General features: G+C 40.0%; 1 protein-coding gene and 1 long non-coding RNA gene across 10 annotated transcripts in view; one reads left to right on the forward strand and one right to left on the reverse strand.

Annotated features, from left to right (window-relative positions):
- The window catches only part of ULK2 (unc-51 like autophagy activating kinase 2), an 82,459-nt gene that overhangs the window by 54,736 nt on the left and 10,616 nt on the right, over positions 1-17,107 (forward strand). For 6 of the 9 annotated variants that reach the window (XM_049109500.1, XM_049109496.1, XM_025428235.3 and 3 more), the window contains 6 exons: positions 2,920-3,065; positions 5,056-5,136; positions 6,861-7,147; positions 8,417-8,604; positions 9,207-9,310; positions 16,929-17,078. In XM_049109500.1, coding sequence (XP_048965457.1) covers positions 2,920-3,065; positions 5,056-5,136; positions 6,861-7,147; positions 8,417-8,604; positions 9,207-9,310; positions 16,929-17,078 — 956 coding nt within the window. The remainder of the gene's footprint in view (positions 1-2,919; positions 3,066-5,055; positions 5,137-6,860; positions 7,148-8,416; positions 8,605-9,206; positions 9,311-16,928; positions 17,079-17,107) is intronic. The other 3 variants (XM_049109499.1, XM_049109501.1, XM_025428238.3) reach the window with 1 other exon arrangement.
- Positions 3,325-4,465, reverse strand: LOC118354866 (uncharacterized). The gene is made up of 3 exons (XR_004816211.2): positions 4,237-4,465; positions 4,021-4,157; positions 3,325-3,506 (listed from the first exon to the last, which is right to left on the reverse strand). It is a non-coding gene; the product is annotated as an uncharacterized LOC118354866 (long non-coding RNA).

Below are 17,107 nucleotides of genomic sequence, written 5' to 3' on the forward strand. Positions count from 1 at the left end.
AAAGGTCCCACCAAATTCATAGTTCAATGAATGGAAAAAGATTCACAGTATCTCATAGGATGAGATGAAAACTCATGAGAGTTTCTATAAAGGACATTTTGATAATATCTGTGAAAATTATTAATGCATATATCTTTTGAATCCAGCACTTTAACTTCTGGTAACTTGTTCTGTAGATACACAGTCCTTGCCTGTGTACGAAGTTCCATATATACAGGTTGTTAATTGCTATAATAGCAGAGGATGAGAAATAAGCCAAGTGCCCACGAGTAAGTGACTAAATTATGAACATCCATCTATGACAGTGGAACGCCTTCCATAAAGAGGAAGGAAGCTCTGTATGCACTGAAGTAGAAAATTTCCCAAGGTATATTATAAAATGAAAAAAGCAAATTGATAGCAGAATTAGCAGTGGCGTTCAAAGTGTGGTTTGTGTGTGGCTCCCTTTCAAAAGCTCCATAAGGTCAAAAGTGTTTTCATAATGATATTGGGACACTGTTTGCTTTTTTCTCACTATGTTGACACATGCACTAATGGTGCAAAAGCAGCGATGTGCAAACTGCTGGTGCCTTAAAATGCATCAAGGTAGTGGCACTCAACTGCGTGGTGATTTTTCATATCTTTTACCACCACACATTAGTGGTACCAAGGAATGTGTTTAACAAACCGGTAAAAGTTACTATTTCTCTTTGAAAATCACAACCTTAAGTGGCTTGTGGGCACAACCTTAAGTGGCATGTTTTTGGCAAACATTGGAGTAGTTCTCTTAAGGAGAAGCACTTGTATGATTGTTCTAGTTGCAAGTTGAACTAGCTCCTTTTTTCATGGAACACCATTTTTTTTTAAAGATTTTATTTATTTATTCATGAGAGAAACAGAGAGAGAGAGAGGCAGAGACACAAGCAGAGGGAGAAGCAGGCTCCATGCAGGGAGCCTGACGTGGGACTCGATCCCGGGTCTCCAGGATCACACCCTGGGCTTAAGGTGGCGCTAAACTGCTGAGCCACCCCGGCTGCCCGAAACACCATTTTTTCATGAAAGAACAACTGAGCTATAGGTTGTGGGCATCGGCAGCCATTTCATTGAAAATGAACTAAGTCTGCCTAGTAAACAAGTGACATAAAATTTGAGCTCTAGAGCAAAAATTAGAATTTTTAAAAACCTGTATTCACCACTGAGATCTTGACAGCTTCTGTTAGGTTTTGGTTTTGGTTTTTGTTTTTTTTTTGTATTTTTTTTTTATTGGAGTTCTATTTGCCAACATATAGCATAACACCCCATGCTCATCCCATCAAGTGCCCCCCTCAGTGCCTGTCACCCAGTCACCCCATCCCCCCCACCCACCTCTCTTTCCACTTCCCTTTGTTCGTTTCCCAGAGTTAGGTGTCTCTCATGTTCTGTCACCCTCGCTGATATTCTGTTAGGTCTTCATGGTCATTTCTGTTAAGATTTGTGGTGATATCTTGGTATGGATGAGACTTTTTGATATTATATGATGTGGTTGGTCATTTTGGAATATCTGCATAACTCATGCAACCAACATTTTTCAAAATACCAAATGTTTAAAAATCCTGTATAGGTAAAAGATCCAGTCCAAATACAAGATTTGCAAAAGATTAGAGCCTAATGTAATAGAGTACAAAATTTCATTGGCATGGTTTCAGATTCCACATTGCAACTATTCTTTTAGAAATTTCTGAGTCTTGGGATCCCTGGGTGGCTCAGTGGTTTAGCACCTGCCTTTGGCCCAGGGCCTGATCCTGGAGTCTTGGGATCGATTCCCACATTGGGCTCCCCGCATGGAGCCTTGCTTCTCCCTCTGCCTGTGTCTCTGCCTCTCTGCCCCTCTCTCTGTGTCTCTCATTAATAAATAAATGAAATCTTAAAAAAAAAAAAAAGAAGAAAGAAATTTCTGAGTCTTGATGTAATATCAAAGACGAGTGTCACAAATATCTGAAAAGGCTACCAAAATATTCCTTCTTTTTCTGGTTACATATCTGTGTAAGGCTGGATTTTCTTCATGTGCATTCCCCCATATATTGTGCTATATAAAAGATTGAATGCAGAAACAATTCTGAGTATATGTCATCTATTGAGCCACACATTAGAGAGATTTACAAAAATATAAAACCGTGTCATACTTCTCATGAATTTATTTTGTTTGGAAGATATAATTTTCATAATCTTACATTATGTGTAATAAGATTATTACTTTTAATGAATTATTAATTACCAATTTTTTTCAGTTTTAACTTCTCATACAGTAAATACCAGTAGATATAAATTTCATAAATAAAAACTCTGGGATAGGGTGCCTGGGGGCCTCAGTTGGTTAAGTGTCCAACTCTTTATTTCAGCTCAGGTCGTGATCTCAAGCCCTATGTTGGGCTCTGTGCTGGGCGTGGAACCTGCTTAAGATTCTCTTTCTTTCTCTCTCTCTGCCCCTCCACCACCATCTCTCTCCTTAAAAATAAATAACAAAAATCTGTGGGATATTCAGTAATTTTAAGAGTATAAAGGGAACCTAAAATTTAAAAAAAATTTGAAAATAGTTGGTATAGTATATATTACCTTTGTTAAAATAAGATGAAAATAAGATTATATTTTCAGCTTGTTTGCTTGTATATGAATTAAGGAATTCTGGAAGGATATATTAGAAACTAGAAATAGTGGTAACCTTTGGAATAGAATTGAGGGAGTGTCAAGAATTAGGCAGACAAAAAAAAAGAGACAGACAATACAAGGATGGGAGATGGGAGGGAGACTTCACGCCATATAATTTTATACATTTTATATTTGTTCCATGTGACTGTATTATATATTTTTAAAAATTCTACTCCATGGTATGTTGTTATGAAGTTTTAGAAAAAAAAGGACGAGAGTCCCAGAATATGCCAATAATTTTATTTTTCTTTTCAGATCTACAGTGGTACGAAGGTCTAACACCAGTCCTATGGGCTTCCTCCGGCTGGGATCTTGCTCCCCAGCACCAGCAGACACAGTACAGACAGTTGGACGAAGACTCTCCACTGGGTCTTCCAGGCCTTACTCACCCTCCCCCTTGGGTAAGGAGTAAAGCTGTTTTCAACTTTTTTTTCATTATGACAAATCTGACATGACACTACACTCTCTTTAGGAACATTGGCTCACAGCAGTGAGTCTCAGCTGATGGGGAGCCATATCCTACCCCTCCAAATCTCTGCCTTACTCCCGACCCCCACCTGAGCATCTCTATACACATTTGTTGGGACCTCTATTGGAAATATAATAATATAAATGGATCCTACGGATAAAAAGTATCTCCATTGGGTTTGGGCCCCGAACGCACAAAATCAGAAACCTTAGATTAAAGTATGTTAAACACTTACCCTTTTTACCGCTCAGATTTATGAGGATTCAAAGACAGTAGTGTACAACGGCTCTGGCTTCTGCCCATCAGGGGCCTTCCAGCTCTGGGAGGAGGATGGTGACATGCAGTCTAGGCTTTTCTTTCTCTCCTGGAAAGTCTGCACAGCACAAGGGGAATGCCTGAACAAGCAGTGCAATAGCAGCAACAACAAAAACCCAACCAAACAGAAAAACGAACCTTAGACCACATCTTTAGTGAAACTGAGAGACAAAGGAAATGCTCCAACTTCAGAATACATGCAAGAGAGGCCAAAGCAGCTGAGATTGCAGAATCTGTGAGAGATAGCACTGGTGTGGGGGCATAGAGCAGGAGTGCAGAGAGAACCCAGGGCAGTGGACCTCAAACTTGCCCTCCCCATGTATGTGAGTATACACACACACACACACACACACACACACACACACACACACATTTTTATGTATGTTTTACTTCTAAAAGAAGAGCCCTCCGCCCTCAGGCAGAACTGCTGAGTAAGAGTAGGGGAATGTGAGGAAACTTCAGGAGAGGCAGAGTGAGAAGAATTGAAGTATGCCCAGTAGCCCTGATTCAAGAAGCCAAAAAACCAAAAACCATAATGATAATGTTTTTAAAAATGTGTATCACTACCTCACCTGTTGCAGTGGCTTTGAAGCTGTGTTTTAGCTGGAAAAATCTCCTGGGAGCAAAATCCTGGTCGTCCCTCAGCCTCTAGCAGCTCCCATGGCACCTCAGGGTCCCCAGAGATAGGGTTCAGGCCTTAATCCTTGCACTGGAAGAAAGGGTGCCCCCTTGGGATCTAACCTTTGCCTGCATACTTAACCACTTGGTGGCCTCTTGTTTTTACAGACCTATGTCTCCTGTCTGCTTAAACTTCCCCGGGCTCTCCCAGCTCTTCCTCTTGTTGGTTTGGGCTCTCAGAGGTAGCTGCAGAGACATGCCAGAGTCACTGGGGAGGCCCCTGTGATGAACATGGGGGGTAAGGTGAGAGGGAGGAGTCTGAGGGAGCCCCTTCAGACCACTTGCAGCTCTGACCCCTCTAAGGGGAAGAGGAACGTAGGAGGAGTGGGCACTGGAGCCTTGACTAGAGTAGAATTCTAAGAATGTTTTGGTGAGGCCCAAGGAGTGTCCTGGAGCACTCAATTGTCCATATCCTCTGACCTGCTTGAACTAGTGGTTCTGCCCATATGCAGCCATTGGCTGTGAGCAGCCTTGGGGAGCAGGCCTTGGCAGGAGCATCAGGAACATGATGGATGCAGCAAGACAGCGGCTGGGCTGTCCATCACCTATGTCCCTGAAGTTCCATGAGCCTCAAACACAACCAGCTCTTTGTACTTCTCTCTCTCTTTTTTTTTTTTTTTTTTTTTTTTTTTTTTTTTTTTGTGTGTGTGTACTTCTCTCTTAAGTGGCATGCCTGTTACAGGCCTCAGTTTGTTTACATGGCTTTCTTTCCTGGTGATCCTTTTTCAGGGCAGATTATATGGTTCTTTTGATTGTAGTGTGTCCAGCCCCCAGTACATCAGTCCTCAGTAAGTGCCAGCTGCAATAAACCTTTGCTCATCAAATTTTGTAAACTACAATGTGCTATGAGGTTTGTACATGTGCTCCCTGTTTGCATTCTTCCCAGTTTTGAATCACCTCTCCTTCCTTTCCCTGTTTCCCGCTCATAGTTGGGACCATTCCTGAGCAGTTTAGTCAGTGCTGCTGTGGGCATCCTCAGGGTCATGAATCCAGGAGTAGAAACTCATCAGGTAGGAGATATATTTGGTATATTAATAATTTTAATCCTGTTATAAGTAGGTTTGGGTTATGTTTTTCTACTCTTCTCAAAGGAATAAAACTGATACAAAATATTCTGTTGTCCTACTTTTTAGAATCTTGGTCTGTTTTAGCATATTATATAGTTAATCAAATATCTCCTTTTGGGTATCTGATTCTTTTATGAAAATAAGTCTTGGGAATTAAGTAACTGAGCTAAAAATTCATAGATAATGAAAATCAATCTAGAAAGGGAAATTTCATTCCTTTAATTAATACTATTCTTGGTAAGAGCAACCAGTTAGCATGAGATAAACAAGAAATATAGAAGTTTATTTACTTTATTCTTTTTATTTTTTAATTTTAGTTTTTTTATATTTTATTTATTTATTCATGAGAAACACACAGAGAGAGGCAGAGACACAGGCAGAGGGAGAAGCAGGCACCATGCGGGGACCCTGATGTGGGACTCGATCCCAGAACCACAGGATCACGACCTGAGCCGAAGGCAGACGCTCAACCACTGAGCCACCCAGGATTCCCAAGTTTATTTGCTTTAATGTAAAATATATATACTCCTGAAAAGATCCGTGCAAATCACACTGTTATAAGTCAAATTTTATTATATGTGCATTTGAGGAGTTGGCCAATTAAAGGAATCCTGTGTCACTGAGAAAAGCACTTAGTTTTTCATATTTCATGTTTCCCTAAAAATCTTCAATAACTTTTTCCAGATTTATAACATTTTGCTACTAATTTTATTTGTGTGTGCATATTTATATGCATATATACGTATACACACATGGCAGAACCCAGTTCTGAAATATTAAATACCAGATTTAGGATGAGATTAAGCTAGGAGTGGTTAGTAGCAAAAGCTCCGATTTCATTTTTGGGAAGATTATGGTTATAGGTCCTTACCATTATTAGTGGTAATTTGTCATGCAAGAAGCTCCAAAGAATTTGTAACTGGAGCTCCAGCCTTACTTAGTAGACCTGAAGATGGCAATAACAAAGTTTGTGTGGGGGAATTCTCTTGCTGTTGCCAGCTGTTCACCAGATCAAGAGCCTATTTCTAGGGCTTTTAATATGGTGTCCCCTTAAAAGGCAACAGTATCTGTGGACAGGTGTTTTCTTTGTAGAGAATATGGACACTTTAGGTTAAAATGAATTTCATTAATGAAACTGATAAAAATGAATAAATTATCCATATATGCTTATAACCTTTTTAGACAAGTAAAATAAAATCCCAGAAAAATGTATTATGTATTTAGATAAAAGGTTATTCTGGAAAAGTTTCTTTTAGCTGCTTATATGAGAAAAGAGAGTAATACATTAATATCCCCAAGTACATACATAAAAAATAGAAATCATTTTGTCCAGCATAGGTTTTTCTAGTTTTTATTAACTCTGGCCATTTATGATACAGTTCCCTTTTGTGCTAATCAGACCATCCAATAATCTGAGTTATCTGCTGGCTGCTGACAAAAGCAGCCAACACACCCATCACCATTACCTTCTGTCTCCTGAGAATACCAATGACAGTGTGCTTGTCGCTGTTTTGTAAAAGATGCCCCACAACAGTCTCTTGTCGGATACATAGTTTTTAAAATATTTCCTGTAGAACATGACATTCATTAGAATTCTCATTTTAAGAATTGTCTTCTCAAGTGTCTTCCCTGCATGCTGGGTTAACATGCATGCACATCCTTGGTAGGTTCTCCAGTGCCACAGGCTCAGTCACCACAGCCTCTCCTGTTGGGCGCTAGACTGCAGAGCGCCCCTACCCTCACCGACATCTACCAGAACAAGCAGAAACTCAGAAAGCAGCACTCGGACCCTGTGTGCCCATCCCATGCTGGGACTGGGTACAGCTACTCCCCCCAGCCCAGTCGGCCTGGCAGCCTTGGAACCTCTCCCACCAAGCACATGGGGTCCTCTCCTCGGAGTTCTGACTGGTTCTTTAAAACTCCTTTACCGACCATCATTGGCTCTCCTACTAAGGTGTGTTTTATTAAACTCTTTTGTTGGTGTTATGACTTTGTTAAATTACCATTTATTAAATGGAACACAGGGTGCCAGATGGTGAGCTCAGGTTCAGCAGCAGACCATAAGAGAAACTGAACTAGAGAAGTCCACTACTCACATGTCCAGGCAGAAGTATCTGGCATGCCTTGAGAGGCCTGGAGAGGCCACACAGGGATGTCAAGGCACAAGCAGACAGAGAGAGGACCTGCGGCACATACCTTTATTAGGGTCTGGGGATGGAGTGCTTTGGGGTTCCTGATCTAAAGCTGGATTGATCCATTCAAACCACAGAATGGGATTCTGGTACACATCATAGGAGTTTTATGTGTGTGACACACAGAGGGAGACTTTAGACCACCAGGGGGAGTCATATCCAGAATTTAACATCTACTCGTGACGCTGCAGGCTGCTCTCCAGGGCGTGTGCTTGCCTGAGGGGCTAGTGTCAGGTTAAGGTCCCTGCGGGCCACGTGGCCACACAAAATGGATGCAGTCAGCAGTACTGTGGAGTAGCTTAGCTGGACTCTCAACAGCAGGTCGTAAACTAGTCAGTACAGTAGTCCCCCTTGTCCCCAGGGGATATGTTCCAAGCCCCTCAGTGGGTGGAATCTGGAACCACAGATAGTATGATAAAGTTTAATTTAGAAGTTAGGCACAGTAAGAGATTAATTAACAATAACTAATAAAAAAATAGAACGGTTGTAACAGTATGCCACAAGAGTTATGTGAATGTTGTCTCTCTCAAAATACCTTCTTGTGCTGTAGCCACCTTTCCTGTTGTGGGGATTGAGGTGGCAACCTCACTGCATGATGAGCTGAAATGATGTGAGTGGTGTAGGCATGTGACTGAGTGTTAGGCTATCAATGACGTCCTGATGATACATCAGAGGGAGGATCACCTGCTTCCAGATTGAGCGTGGCCACAGAAAGTGAAACCATGGATATAGGGACTACTGTACTTATGGGAAAGGTTCATGATGAGAACGGCTACAACGTAATGAGGACTTGCTATGTGCCAAGCACAGTCTAAGTACTTAACTTGCTAAATGCTTTATATACATTATCCCACTTATTCCCAAGTAAAGGAAATTGAGGCTAGAGAGTGTGAATGAACTGTCCAAGGTCACAGAGGAAGAGTCCATATGTGAATCCAGGTCTGACTTATATTCTGACTGCTGTGTCGCTCAGCCTGACAATTCTGAGTGCTGCATACATCATAGTAATCAGCTTACGTATGTTTCCTTAGACCACAGCTCCTTTCAAAATACCTAAAACTCAAGCGTCTTCCAACCTGCTAGCCTTGGTTACTCGTCATGGACCTACTGAAGGGCAATCTAAAGATGGGAATGACCCACGGGAATGCTCTCATTGTCTCTTAGTTCAAGGAAGTGAGAGGCAGAAGTCTGAGCAGCAGAACAAAGCAGTGTTTGGCAGGTAAAAGATACCATTTCCTTCCAGCTTTCTTTTTTCTTTTCTTTTTTTTTTTTTTTAAGATTTTATGTATTCATGAGAGAGAGAGAGAGGCAGAGACAGGCAGAGGAATAAGCAGGCTCCCTGTGGGGAGACTAAAATGGGACTCCATCCCAGGACCCTGGGATCACACCCTGAGCTGAAGGCAAACGTTCAACCACTGAGCCACCCAGGTGTCCCCTCTTCCAGCCTTCAATGAGAAAACTGTAATAGTATATATATATTTCTATTATAAAGACAAACCAAACCAAATGAGTTTAGTAGCTGGGTTATGCCATGGGTTAATGATATGAACTGTATACATTTAGAAACTTTGAAAACCACTGGTGCTTCCTGTAACTGTGAATACAGAGCTGTAACTAAATTTCCTGAATGTTCTATGTCTGCTTTTTGTTTGGTTTATTGAAGTTCATCTTTGCCTTGAATTGTCTAGTATCTATTTTTTATCTCCTTATTCTCTGACTTCCGTTAACCCTCTTGTGGTTCGGCTGAAATCCCCCTTATTGTCTAAATGTCTGGGCTTTTAAAGTATACATTTCCATTATGAACATTATTTTTCATTCTAGATCTGTCAGTACTGGAAAATTATCAGATCAACAAGTGAAGATACCTTTAGGTGGACATCAGGGCAGCACAGACAGTTTAAATACAGAACGACCAATGGATATAGGTAAGAAAAATATGCTTTTTTCTAGGCAGGTAATTTGTTAGTATGTGCATTAATTTGCTATTATTGTTGCCATAGCACAAATGTGGTGGTTTAAAACAATAGACACTTATTATCGTGCAGGTCAGAGGCCTCTAGTGGGTCTCACTGGGCTAAGATCAGTATGTTGACAAGACTGCACTCCTTCTGGAGGCTCTAGGGGAGAATGCATTTCCTTGCCTTTTCCAGCATCTAGAGACTGCCCTCATTCCTTGGTTTGGGGGTCCTCTTCCATCTTGAAAGCTGACAATGGCCAATCTAGATTCCAACTTTCTGCATTCCTATTCTACACATTTAAAGGACCCTTGTAATTACATTGGACCCATTGGGTAATCTAGGATAATCTCTTTGTTTAAAGGTCAGGTGATAACCAATTTTGGTTCCATCTGCAACCTTATCCTTTGCCATGTAATGTAGCTTATTCACAGGTTCCAGGCGCTAAGACATGGACATCTTTGGCTAGGTTGGAGGGCAGGAGAAAGTAATTATTTTACCTATCTGCTTCTGTTGACTGTTCAGACTCTTACCCAGATTTCTTCACCCACCCCCTGCCACTTTATCTTCTTTCTCAGCACATCAAGACAGGGGGTGCTTGTTGAGGTATCTTGATGATCACCAGTTATGAGTTAGAAGGAATTCTGACCCAAGATTGGTTTTTATTGGTAGGCTAAAACTGCCCAAAGTTAGCTAAAAACACACGTACTCTTGAGCATTTCTTAATACAGTGAGTAGAACCTATAAAAACAAAAATAACCATAGGTCACTGAGATCCTTTGGCATTTCATAGTTGTTTCAGGGACTCTTATATCCACAGACCCACATCTAGATTACTTGGACTACTTGTCAAAAAAAAAAAAAAAAAAACAAAGGGTTGGTTGTAGGCCATGACCTAGACTTGTTTAACCGGATTTTCTAGGAATGGATTCTAGGAATCTGTATTTTTAACAAACTCCCCCCATGATTATTATATACACTTAAATTATTGACTCTCCCGTTAGTGTCCAAAGAAGGAATATCTGGACCATCAAATATCTGATTGAACATGATTTCTAATCCAAAGAGAATACTCCACTCTTTCTTGTTTGCATGGTTTCTGAAGAGACGTCCAATGTAATTGTTACCCTTCTTCCTCTATAGGTGAGGTGTTTTTTCTTTGGCTTCTTTCAAGATTTTTTCTTTGTGTTTGATTCTCTGCAGTTTGAATATGATATGTGTAGGTATAATTTTTTTGGTATTCCTCTGGCGTGGTGTTTTCTGAGTTTCCTGGATCTGTGGTTTAGTTCTGTCATTAATTTTGGAAAATTCTCGGTCATTACTACTTCATATGTTTCTTCTCTTCCTTTCTCTCTTTCTTCCCCTCTGATAGTCCCATTAAGTGTATGTTACATTTTGTAGTGTTCTACAGTTCTTGAATATTCGGTTTTTCATTCTTATTTGTATTTGCTTTCCAGTTTTGGAAATTCATACTGACACATTTTCAGGTTAACTGATTCTCTCCTCAGCTATGTCCATCTCTGGTGAGCTCAACAAATGCATTATTCATTTCTGTTTCAGTGATTTTGATTTAGAACATTTCCATTTGGTTCTTTTGTAGAGTTTCCATCTCTTTTCTTATGTTATCCACCCATTCTTACATGTTGTTTACTTTTTCCATTAGACCCTCAGCATATTAATCATACTTATTTTAAATTTCTAGTTTGACAATTCCAATCTGTGCTATACGTGGGTCTGGTTCTGATGGTTGCTCTGTCTCATCAAACTATATTTACCTTTCAATTTGTCTTTTAATTTTTTTTTTAATAAAGCCTGACACGATATATTGGATAAAAGAAATTGAGTTAAATAGAATGAGGCTTTTTGTTTTCCTGGGTAGGAGTTTGGTTGTGCTTAGTGTTTACTATAGCAGTAAGTGTCAGACTAAACTTTTCTCCATGTTTTTGAGTTTCCCTAGATACCCCTTTTTAAATAACATCTGATCTTGAGACACCCGGATGGCTCAGCAGTTAAGCTTCTGCCTTTGGCTCAGGACGTGATCCTGGAGTCCCCGGATCAAGTCCCACATCGGGCTCCCTGCCTGGAGCCTGCTTCTCCCTTGCCTATGTCTCTGCCTCTCTCTCTGTGTCTCTCATGAATACATAAATAAAATCTTAAAAAACAAATAACATCTGATCCTTGGCCTAACTCTATATATTTTCTTCTGAGGGTTTTATACCTTAGTTCTTACTTTTAGATCTGTGATCTGCTTTGACTGACTTCTTATGGATGATGTGATGTAGAGGTCCAGTTTTATTCTTTAGTGTATGGATATTCAGTGGTCTTGGCACTGTTTATTGAAAAGATTATTCTTTCTTCCTCGAATTGTTTTGTCAGTCTTATAAATCTATTGACTATAAACATGTTTATTTATGGACTCCTAATTCTGTTTCATAGTAGTCTATGTCTATTATGCTGGCACCATACTACCTTGATTACTATACCTTCATAGTAACCAAGGAAATATGAGTCCTCCACCTTTGTTCTTCTTTTTCTTTCTTTCTTCTTTTTTAAGATTTTATTTATTTATTCATGAGAGACACAGAGGCAGAGTCATAGGTAGAGGGAGAAGCAGGCTCCCTGCAGGGAGACTGATGCAGGACTTGATCCCGGGATCCCAGGATCATGACCTGAGCCAAAGGCAGACACTCAACCACTGAGCGACCCAGCTGCCCCAGGTATTCTGCACTGTAAAATCACCATCCACAAGAAGTCAATCAAAGCAGGTCACAGCCATTATTTATTTGGATTTTTTTCCCTGCTTTTTTCTGCCTCTCCTCTCTTCCTGGTACCCCCATCATGTATATAATACACATTATGCATAGGTATACTTAGTGGTGTCTCCTAGTTCTTTGAGGCTCTCTTTCTCTTTGTGCTTCAGATTGCACAATCTCAATAGATTTATCTTGAAGTTCGTGGATTCTTTCTTCTTCTAATTCACATCTGCTCTTCAACCTCTGTAGTGAATTTTTAATTTCAGTTACAGTTCTTTTTAGCTCACAGATTGGTATTTGGTTCTTTTTTATAATTTCTTTTTATTGATATTCTCTATTTGATGAGACATTATTATCATACTTAAATTTTTTTATTTGAATATAGTTGACATACAATGTTACATTAGTTTTAGATATACAATGTAGTGATTCAGTGTTATGCTGTGCTCACCACAAGTGTAGCTGCCCCATACATCGCTATTACAATATCAGTAATTCTTTATGCTGTACCTTTCATTCCCATGATTTACTCATTCCATAACTGCAAGCCTGTATATCCTACTCCTCTTCACCCATTTTGCCTTTCCCTCCACTCCTCCCCTCTGGCAACCATCAGTTTGTTCTCTGTATTTATAGGTTTGATTCTGCTTGTTTGTTTATTCCTTTGTTTTGTTTTTCAGGTTCCACATATGACTGAAATCATATGGTATTTGTCTTTTTCAGTCTGACTTATTTCACTTGGACATAATACACTCTGGATCCATCTATGTTGTCACAAATGGCAAGATCTCGTCCTTTTATATGACTAATATTCCACTGTATCAATAAGACACACACCACATCCTCTTGTGTGTCATCTGTTGATGAACACTTAGGTTGCTTCCATATCTTTGCTATCATAAATAATGCATTAAATAGAGGGGTACATATATCTTTTTGAATTAGTGTTTCCATTTTCTTTGGGCAAATACCCACTAGTGAACTTAATTGGATCATATGGCATTTATATTTTTAAATTTTTGAGGAATCTTGATACTGTTTTCCACAGTGGCTGTGCCAATTTACACTGTCACCAGCCATGCACAAGGATTCCTTTTTCTCCACATCCTCGCTAACACTTGTTATTTCTTGTCTTTTTGATTTTAGGTATTCTGACAGGTATAAGGTCTTCCTTTACTTTTTAAATTGTGGTTTCCTATAGTTACTTGAAGATGTTTAAAACAGCTGCTTTGAAGTCTATCTGCTAATTTTGACTCTCAGGAGTAGTTTCTGTTTATTTTTCATGCCATATGTGGTCACTCTTCACTGTTTATTTGCACATACCAAGTTTAAAACTAGATATTTTATATTTTATATAAATTTTAAAATATTTTATATAATATTTTTTGTAGCAGTTCTGGATTCTGATTCCTTCAGGGACTCTCACCCTTTAACTTGTTGGTTTGAGCTTGTTTATTTGTTTAGTCTTGGCTGGACTATTTCAGTGAAAACTGTCTGCCTTGTAGTGTGAAGTCTCTGGCCTCAGTCTTCAGAGGGCACAGTGTTGACCTGTGTACAGTTGCCCTGAGATGACAGTGGCTTTCACAGGACTCTCTATTTCTTTGGTCTCTCAGGCTGTCTGCCTCTGTTGGCATCACACCCAGCTGGTGACCTCTAGTACTTATCCACTGAGTGCTCTATTGTTTTTAACAATAAATTATGGAGACAGAAATTGTTCCACGGCCTTATCTGATTACATTTTGGACCTTTTGCAAAAGTAGTCTTTGGAGCCAATTTTCTTTCAGCCTTGTTCTGACTGTAGGAGGGCTCTTCTTAGCTGTTTCTTTCCCTAGTTCTCTCTGTTAAGCTTCTAGATGGTCTGTTTGTTAGTTTGTTGCACTCATGGAGCTACCAGCCTCCTCTTACTTGTGCATCACCAAAATCTTCATTGTTTTTGACAGTGCTCTTAGGCCTGAACTTTCTCATGATCTATCTCAAATAAAGTCTGTTTCCTTGGGGAAGATTTCAGTATTTTGTCTCTGCCTCCTCCACCCCCTTGGAAAATCTTGTGCACCATTACTCTAGAGCTAGGTGTAAGGACAGTGGCCCATTTCTTTTAGAGTGACTCCCCTGCCTTCTGGACTGGGTGCTGGATGAGGTGGAAGCTTCTGGTCTTCTTGGCTTGTCTCTATTGGCATGAAACCTCTGCCAGGCAAAGTGAACTGAGTGAAGATAGCAAGAGCTCTAGTATTTCATCTCTTGGCCTTGGTTCCACCCTAGAAGTAAGAGCTGGGTGGAGACAGTTCTTAATGAGTTGTGGTAGATATTCTTGAATAAATGTTTCATTTCTGCATGCTCTCACATTTTATAGGCCTTTAAATGATTGTGGGGTTTTTTTGTTTTTGTTTTGTTTTTATTTCTTTAGCGACAGAGAGAGGGAGAGAGAGAGGGAAAGAGCGTGTGCATATGCTTGCTCCACACCCAGGACAGAGCCCAACATGGGGCTCAATCTTATGAACCTGAGAATATGACCTGAACCAAAATCAAGTCAGATGCTCAACTGAGTGAGCCACCCAGGTGCCCCTAGGTGGTGGTGGTGGTGGTTGTTTTTTTTTTTTTTTTTAATAATTTTCATCAGAGCACCTGGGTGACATAGTCGATTAAGTGTCTGACTCTTGGTTTCAGCTCAGGTTGTGATTTCAGGGTTGTGAGATGAAACCCCGTGTTGGGCTCTGCACTTAGCACCAAGTCTCCTTAAGACCCTCCCTCCCTCAGCATGTATTCTACCCTCCCCTTAAAGGAATATATAATCTTAAATAATTTTCACCAGTTATGGTTGTTTCACTGAGAAGCAGGTTGTGTTGCTCCTACACTTTACACTGCCATTCTGAAAGTCTTGTTCTCCATGCTTTTCACCAGAAATCAGTCCCTAGGAATTGGGACAGTTTTTGAAAATCGCTTGTTTGAAAGACCATATTATGTCTTGTCCTCCTTTAAAATTAAATTTAAATTTATAGGGCTTGTAAGTTCTGCAGGAATATATGTTATAATTTAAGTCCAAGTTTGTATATGTGAAACTAGATTTTTCTTCTTTAACAATACCTAAGCATGAAATACATCTTTGGTCATTTTTATCCCCTTTTTCTCTTCTCTTTTCAACATGAACTTTATTATCATCATTTGAAATTACAGATTTCTCCTTCTAATCATGAAGTTTCTGTTTCTGAAAATAAAAACTATTGATAGTAGGAAAAACTTAAGACCTTAAAAAAACACTGTCATTGGCTTTTTTTTTTTAAGATTTTTTTTTTTTTTTTTTTTTTGATTCATGAGAGGCTGAGAGAGAGGCAGAGGGAGAAGCAGGCTCCCTGCAGGAGCCTAATGTGGGACTGGATCCTAGATCCCAGGATCACAACCTGAGCCAAAGGCAGATGCTCAGCCACTGAGCTACCCAGCTGCTTCCACATCATTGGCTTTTTTTTTTTTTTTTTTAAGATTTATTTATTTATTTATTCATGATAGGGAGAGAGAGAGAGAGAGAGAGAGGCAGAGACACAGGAGGAGGGAAAAGCAGGCTCCGTGCCGGGAGCCCGACATGGGACTCGATCCCGGGACTTCAGGATCGCGCCCTGGGCCAAACACAGGCGCTAAACCACTGAGCCACCCAGGGATCCCCCACATCATTGGCTTTTAAAATATATTCATGACCATCTTTAAATACATCTGTACCTACTAAAATAAAATCATAACAATACTGCATAAAGAGAATATGTCATTTTGTACATCTTATGTAACAATAGATATACTATTTAGTTAATTTCCACTTAATGTTCCCTTGCTCCCTAGAAGATTTTTATGAACTCTCTGTTCTGTTGTAAATTAGATACTTCAAATTTATTATGCTCTGTTGGACAGAGCTCCATGGACACTGATGGCAGTTTTTTCTATATCTGGTTCAGTGTATCTACTTTTTTTTTTTAAAGATTTTATTTATTTATTCATGAGAATACACAGAGAGGAGAAAGAGAGAGAGAGAGAGAGAGAGAGAGAGAGAGAGGCAGAGAGAAAGGCAGAGACACAGGCAGAGGGAGAAGCAGGCTCCATGCAGGGAGCCTGACGTGGAACTCGATCCTGGGTCTTCAGGATCACGCCCTGGGCTGTAGGCGGCGCTAAACCACTGAGCCACCAGGGCTGCCCTGTATCTACTTTTAAATTTGTGGTTTGTGTTGTTAATTCCTGCCTCCATTCTGTGTCCTCAGAAATGTAATGTTTTTGAGATGCCTGAGTGTGAAAAAGCTTTGAACAACTTTTATTGATTTCTGCTTAGTTTGGTGGAGAGAGGCTTTTCACCTTCTGTTCCCTTCAGGCCATGCTGAGCCCATCAGGCCCCTCTGACATTGAGCCCATTCCATTCCTTCCTGACAGGTGTATGGCTGCAGTTCAAGCATATATGTACTTCGACTCAACTTTCTCTCTCTTTTAAAGCTCTTATACTGTGGAGACTCCTGATCTCCCTTCGGCTTTCCCTCACATTTTTATTCCAAGTTCTTGGTTTCCATTTTTTCGAGTGATCCTCAACAGTGTGACTGCAGCTTATGTCCTTTAGAAGTATATGGAAGCAACTGTGAATACAAAGCTTTGGTGTGAAGAAGGTTCACATCCAAGAAGAGATTACTGTGAAATACTATTAATGGAGATCTGTGTTGAATTTCTGATTTTAGGAGTAAAAAATACCTAATATAAAAAAAACAAAAACTCAGAAACCCTAATACAAAAGTGAAGGTCTCCCTATAATCCCACCCTCAAATATAAACACTATGGAAGCAATGTAACATTTTTGTAAATTTTCACTGTAGCCCCTGCAGGAGCTTGTGGTGGTGTACTGGCACCTCCTATAGGAACAGCAGCAAGTTCCAGGGCTGTCCTGTTCACTGTAGGATCTCCTCCACACAGTGCCACGGCCCCCACTTGTACCCATATGGTCCTTCGAACAAGAACAACCTCAGGTGAAGAATTGTCTTATTATCATTTTGGC

The sequence above is a fragment of the Canis lupus genome, chromosome 5 (assembly GCF_003254725.2).
Source record: "Canis lupus dingo isolate Sandy chromosome 5, ASM325472v2, whole genome shotgun sequence".
Lineage (NCBI taxonomy): Eukaryota > Metazoa > Chordata > Mammalia > Carnivora > Canidae > Canis > Canis lupus.